Source organism: Magallana gigas, chromosome 4 (genome assembly GCF_963853765.1).
Source record: "Magallana gigas chromosome 4, xbMagGiga1.1, whole genome shotgun sequence".
In the NCBI taxonomy this organism is placed as follows: Eukaryota; Metazoa; Mollusca; class Bivalvia; order Ostreida; family Ostreidae; genus Magallana; species Magallana gigas.
The window spans coordinates 26806011-26813087 of record NC_088856.1 but is presented as its reverse complement, the minus strand read 5'-3'; the positions used below and the strand labels follow the sequence as shown (position 1 = coordinate 26813087).

General features: G+C 34.9%; 1 protein-coding gene across 1 annotated transcript; it reads left to right on the top strand.

The window, feature by feature from the left end:
- Window positions 1–235: 235 nt before the first annotated feature.
- LOC136274598 (RNA-splicing ligase RtcB homolog) lies at window positions 236–6707 on the top strand. The gene is made up of 10 exons (XM_066081823.1): window positions 236–457; window positions 2648–2697; window positions 3363–3469; window positions 3756–3915; window positions 4314–4489; window positions 4794–4982; window positions 5315–5425; window positions 5603–5722; window positions 6255–6297; window positions 6417–6707. The coding sequence occupies exons 1-10, from the start codon at window positions 255–257 to the stop codon at window positions 6479–6481; spliced, it is 1224 nt and encodes a 407-aa protein (XP_065937895.1). The 5' UTR covers window positions 236–254; the 3' UTR covers window positions 6482–6707.
- Window positions 6708–7077: the final 370 nt, after the last annotated feature.

Below are 7077 nucleotides of genomic sequence, written 5' to 3'. Positions count from 1 at the left end.
TTGAAGCGTCTACCTTGTCAGATCAAAATGACATAAAGATCAAAGGTCAAAGTCAAGCAATAAAAAATTGCAAACTTAATCGTTTGACACTTTTTTATCAAAGTAACACAGAAAAAATACTTTATTCTATAAAAGCAATCTTATTTCAAACATAAAAAACAATAATGTGGAAAGACCTCTAATTGTTCGAGAACAATTAGTCTACTAGTTATAATAGATCTATGTAAAATGGTGTTAGAAATGTTGTAGGAAATATGGCGGCCTTTGACATGAGTAACAAAGACGCAGTAGTCTCGCCTGGAGGGGTGGGGTTCGACATTAACTGTGGGGTCCGCCTGCTCCGTACCAATCTGATGGAGAAAGATGTGGCCCCTCTCAAAGAACAGCTCGCTCAGTGCATGTTTGACCACATCCCAGTCGGTGTGGGCTCTAAGGGAATCATTCCAATGACAGCACAGTAAGTACTAGCTGCCTCAAATCTCGGACGAATTTGCAGCCATGACAGTTACCCTGGTTTCATTAATATTAGCATCACCTAATTAACAGGTGTGTCTCAGATCTGTCAGTCAATATTGCGATAGGGTCTCAACAGCTCAGTGGTAAGAGCAGCATGGTACGCCAGAGGCTCTGGGCTGAAGTTACGGTTAATTAATTGTGACGTGATTTTTAACCATCAGTTACATTTTTTCAATTTCAAGTAGATTTAGGGGAAATCTAAGTTTCTTGGAGACATAAAATTAGTAGCTAAGTGATCTAAACAATACTGTGCATTTAATATTGCACTTCAATGAACATTTATTAAATTTCGTGGATCAAGTAAACAACTGAATTCACCAGAATTAGTAATCGATGAATACTGATGAAACCACAGTAAATTTTATGGGTGGTTAACATACTGATTAAAATACTCAGCCCCTTCATTTTTAGTAAGGAATGGATGGGGTTTTTTTTTTGGGGGGGGGGGGGGGGCAAGAATGTTTAAGGGAGGAAGGGCACTTTAAAAGATGTGATGCAGAATTTTTAAAAAGATCTTCTATTGTAACCATTCATCATCATCTGGAAGACTTATGCAAATTGTAAGGTCAAAAATAATCATTTTGTACATTTCAATATCTAAGAATCTTAAGTACCTTAATAAATAAGGGTTAGAAATACAGAAATCAAGCCTTAGAAATGTAGAGATAGGAAATAATTAGGATGGCTTGTTTATGGACGACAGTCATAAAAAGCCCCCGTAATTAGGATGTTGTCTATGAGGATTATAATGATCTATCACTAATAAGTCTTCTTTCTCTGCCACAAATTTGGTCAAATTGAATCACCATTACTTCTGGACACTCAATGAGCAGTAGAACAAATGAGAGTTGTTAGGAGACCTCTTGTAAGAGATCATTAGCTGTACACACAGATTATGTTCTAATGCTTCAGAAAATGACATACATGATATTAGATGTTGTTGTTAAGAGATAAGCCCTTCATGAGGTACATTGCATTGCCATATAAATGTGTACCCGGTATATTTTTGTGGTGTTGTCTGATCTGATCCAATGCTATATTTATTTAGTACAATTTTAATTAATATCTGTCAATACTTATCCCCTCATAATTTTGGACAATGGGCCACAATGAAATCGTAACTCCTTTATGACTCAAAATGTTCTTGATAGTGATGTATTTATAAATATTATATTTGTATTATTTTGTGCATATATGTATGAAGCCTCCCCCTCCCCCCCCCCCCCCCCCCAAAAAAAAAAAAAAAAAATCGGGAGAGGGCTACATTATTGCAGCAAGTACGAATATAATGCATCTAATGATTTTCTGAATATACACACACCATTTTTTGGGGATGTCAAAAATGCAGTGCTAGGAATCTGAATAAAAGAAATCAGTGTTATTGTCTGGCTCTGGCAGACATCCCAATGGATTTCTGTGAGATTTTGGGTTGTTAAGTAAATTGATTCTTTTACCACTGTTATGAAAAAGTCTCTGACATTATCATATCAATCTCTGACAGATTTTTGTTATACAAGACAGAAGTATTAGTTTTGTTAACTAAGTTGATTTCCCATCATCCACTAGTCTACATGTATCTTGGAAGTGAAGGAGAGTCATTCAGATTCGATAGATTTCTACCATGAACAGATTCTTTGAAGTATTATGAGTTCAGTTATGTTTTGACACTTTACAGAAATAGATGCATGGCTGTAAATTTGTGTACATGTTATATCCTATGGAATTCCTGCAAATACTGTAAACAGTAACGGCATACCTTAACACTGTACATGTACATACTGAACTTCATAAAGGAATGGTAATATTTGAGTGCTATTAGCATTGCTTCTTGTCTTTATTTCTATTAATTAAAAGACCATGTATGTACATGTGAATGATAAAAGTAAAAACATTGAAAGAAACTTAACTCCTACAGGTACTGCCAATAATATGAATGTAGGACTTTAAAAAAAAATTAGTTGAAAAAAATTATGATGATTTCATTAAAATGAAACTTAGGAATTGCAAAAAGCCACATGCATTTAATTAACAATTGGTTTATAATTGATTAGATCAACAATCATATAGTTACTAGGTATTTTTTCTCTTTAACATGCAGGTAGTTCAGATCTATATTTTAAATATTTTACAGGAATTTAGAAGAGGCATTAGAAATGGGCATGGACTGGTCACTCAGAGAAGGTCAGTATGATATACATGTATGTAGGTCAGTATGATATACATGTATGTAGGTCAGTATGATATATATGTATGTATGTCAGTATGATATACATGTATGTAGGTCAGTATGAAATACATGTATGTAGGTCAGTATGATATACATGTATGTATGTAGGTCAGTATGATATACATGTATGTAGGTCAGTATGATATATGCATGTAGGTCAGTATGATTTCATGTATTTTCTCAGTAAAATATACATGTATGTAGGTCAATATGATATGTAGGTCAGTATGATATACATGTATGTAGGTCAGTATGATTTACATGTATGTAGGTCAGTATGATATAACGATACATGTATGTATGTAGGTCAGTATGATATGTATGTATGTAGGTCAGTATGAAATAGTATATGTATGTCAGTATGATATGTATGTAGGATCACAGGATTAGTAATGGTTTATGGTATATTTTGATAAAGAAAATGATGAGCCACAATATGGAAGTGATCCATACCACTCTAACATGAAATCCATGAGAACCGGCTCTTTTCATGTTAATTTCACACGAGAAATCCCATGTCAAGTATTGTTAGGAGGTCGTTGACATTAATTGCTTGATCTATGTCAGGGTATGCATAGATACATAGATTCTTAATGCAGTCTTGTGTTTTCTGTGTCAGGGTACGCGTGGGCGGAGGACAAGGAGCACTGTGAGGAGTATGGGAGGATGTTACAGGCCGACCCCGGGAAAGTCAGCAACCGGGCCAAGAAAAGGGGACTACCCCAAGTCAGTGGGAAAAATCAAACCTTCACTTGTTTTAAAATGGTCAAACTTGTTCCTCATTTATCAATGAATTATTGTGATGATAACAACATTCCTTACATTTTAAGAATTGAAAAAAATTCATCACTTCAAGATTACCTAGTGAAATATTTGAATCATTTTCTCAATAGATAACATGTACTTTGAAACATATAATTATGAAATCTCAGAGTGTCTGAGAAAAAAAAACTTTGAGAAAAAAGGCCCTGTGATTTATACAATTTTCATGTGTCGGCAATCTTGATTTCAGTTGGGAACTCTGGGAGCCGGCAACCATTATGCTGAGATACAGGTGGTGGACGAGATCTACAATAAGTTTGCCGCCAAAAAGATGGGCATCGAGTGTAAAGGACAGGTGTGTGTGATGATCCACTGTGGGAGTCGGGGGCTGGGCCACCAGGTAGCAACAGGTAAATAACATACCTCACAGGTAGATGGAGATGAAGTGTTGGTCAGGTTTTAGTTACCTTAAGTGTACATGTATTTATCATCTGAATCTCTGATGCCAAGTGTTATTTGATGACTGTTTCAGTACAGAATAACTTTTGGAAACAACGATCCAGATATGTAGTCACAAGCTGGGTTGGTTTGGTTTTTGATTGTGAGGAATTTGTAAAAGAATTCTTGCATTCAGTAAATTTATTTTACAGTTTCACATACAGGTAAAACTGCATTATAAAGCTACTATACAAAGTAATATTTTTTTTGGTGACAAAAATTTTGTAAGATTCATGAAAACATCACTATATTGAAAATTACTTGCTATTAAAGGAATCATTTGATGCCATATGTATCTATGATTTTCTAGATGCTCTGGTTGCTATGGAGAAGGCAATGAAGCGTGACAACATTAAAGTCAACGACAGACAACTGGCGTGTGCCAAGATTTACTCCCAGGAGGGTCAGGACTACCTCAAAGGAATGGCTGCCGCCGCTAACTATGCGTGGGTCAACCGCTCCAGCATGACCTTCCTCTGTAGACAGGTACTGCGGTTTCTTTATTATTTGCTGAGCACTAATTTTTGCAGATTATAATTATTGTTTAGTGGAACAGTCGATGAAACCAAGCGTTAATCCAAGTAAAGACTGAAGCAAACATGTTATTGGAAGAGCCAAAATTTCTATGAAACTTTTTTTAAACTGCGTGTTTCAAATGCCTATGAAAATTGATACTCGTCCACAACTATTAATCAAACCATGGCAGATGCTTTTTCAAAGCAGGAAATGGTTCAGATTCATTTTCTGAGTGGTCATTTGAACTGAAAGTGTTTCCATTTTTTTCTTTAAGGCCTTTGCGAAGATGTTTGACAGTACCCCAGACGACCTTGACATGTTTATGATTTATGACGTGTCACACAACATTGCCAAAGTGGAGGAGCATTTTGTGGACGGGAAACAAAAGACTTTACTGGTTCACAGGAAGGGCTCCACCAGGGCCTTCCCTCCCCACCACCCCCTCATTCCTGTAGATTATCAGGTGAGGAAGTGGCCCATGGATATATATGTTTAACTTCTATGAGGAATACGTCAACAGTGCTATCTTGTGTTTCTTTATGAAATATTTCATATTTGAATAAGCATCTAACTGATTTACTCAAATAAGATTCCAAAAACACAATAAAAGATATTCTTAATATTATGAAATTTGATATTCTTTTGCTATCACCCAAAATCCATTATTATTTACTCCTATTACCCTTTCTGTGTTTCAATGATACCTATATTTTTCAAATTAATGTAATTTACGCTAGTTCAGCAATTAAGGTATAATGCAGTAGAATTATTACCATCTAATTTTTAAATGATCAGCTGACTGGACAGCCTGTTTTGATTGGAGGAACCATGGGAACGTGTAGCTACGTGCTGACTGGTACACAGCAAGGAATGGATGAGACGTACGGAACCACGTGCCACGGAGCTGTAAGTGAACAGCTTCATTCTTGTTATGTAAAGAAATGTCTTTAACATTATTAAGTGCAGTCCTGTTGACTGCAAAATTTTTTTTTTACTGAATATGGTCAAAATTGGTGGATTACTTCAATTTCAGAACTATATGTATATGCTCATCTTCAGATTTTTTGGAAATATTTTCTAAAGGGGCGAGCTTTATCCCGAGCCAAATCCCGGCGTAATCTGGACTACACAGAGGTCCTGTCAGCTTTGGAGGAGAAAGGAATCAGCATAAGAGTGGCTTCACCCAAGCTGGTCATGGAGGAGGTACGGTCACTGTTCAAGCACTCACATCTTTGCTATCTATAGAGTTTTTTGGTTTCACTCCTGTCCCCCATGCATGTCAAAATTCTTAGCTAGCTACATGTAACTGAAGATACTTCCTAAAAAATTTGGACAATTATGTCAGATTTTAAAAAACCCAGCTTGTATGTATAATACTGATTGTTATCAATTTGAAGTTTTAGACTAAAGCAGAGTTAAATATTACATGTTGCACTTTTGTATTATGATTGAGTTTTACACATACCGTTGCATTTAAAGAAGAGTAACTTGTCTCAAGAGATATAAAATTACACAATACATGTATTTATCATGATGTTTATGAAAATGGATTATCATATGATTACTACATGATTGAACATTTAAAAGTGATTTTCTAAATGTCAAAAAGGCTTGAGAAGGTTTTAGATTGGAGGTGGTATTTAAGGTAACATTGGGTCTTTTGCATATTACGTGCCACATATATCAATTCCTATTCTCTTCATAACTTTCATTTTCAATTTTTGCATTTTCACAGGCACCCGAATCTTACAAAAATGTTACAGATGTTGTAGATACTTGTAAGTATAGGCAGTATTCACAACTAAAGATTTGTAGATGTCAGTTGATATCATGATATCTAAAATATGTTGTATTAAATTTTGTATTTAATATAATTTCATTTCATATTCGTTTGCAGGTCACATGGCAGGCATTAGCAAAAAGGCCATAAAGCTACGTCCTATTGCGGTCATCAAAGGCTAAACTAAGTGATAAAATAATGTGACCGCTTGACCACAGGAATGGATCATTACAACGGGTGCAATACTGCTTTGGTGACCACTTACTGGTATCTGGTGGGGGAAGATTCTATGTTTCATTCAAGACTTTATGTTAACTTAACTGAAGTCTTATTTTGTTGTGAGAGGAAAAAATACAGCATATCATCTTGCTTTGTAATGCAACTTTATAACTTCAAAAGTGTGTTCAAATTTGAACTCTTAAGACTTGTTTTAAAATGTATATCTCATGCAGTTTAGTGGGTTTTTTTGTGTTTATGTACATTTACTGTACCAGTTTGTTTGTCAAAAGAGTCCCAAAATGCATCTTGATATATAATATATGTGCCAAACAATTTTCAAAAAATACTTACATGTAAACTGTTTGTTTCACTACAAATTTTCCACATGAACATACACGTACATGTATATGACCTCCAAAAACTGATTTGTTAAACTGTTTCATTAAAATACATTGCCAAAAATTTATTGGATTTATTTTTTTATCATAACACTACTTGGACAGAGAGTTTAAGGTACAGTTATGTATTGTGATTTATGTTTGATAATTAACATAATTAT

Excerpts from the sequence above, each read along its gene's own strand:
- LOC136274598 (XM_066081823.1), top strand. The coding sequence starts at position 255 with ATGGCGGCCTTTGACATGAGTAACAAAGACGCAGTAGTCTCGCCTGGA. Across the intron at positions 2,698-3,362 it reads GGACTGGTCACTCAGAGAAG|GGTACGCGTGGGCGGAGGAC; the intron begins GTCAGTATGATA and ends TTTCTGTGTCAG. Across the intron at positions 5,723-6,254 it reads CCAAGCTGGTCATGGAGGAG|GCACCCGAATCTTACAAAAA; the intron begins GTACGGTCACTG and ends GCATTTTCACAG.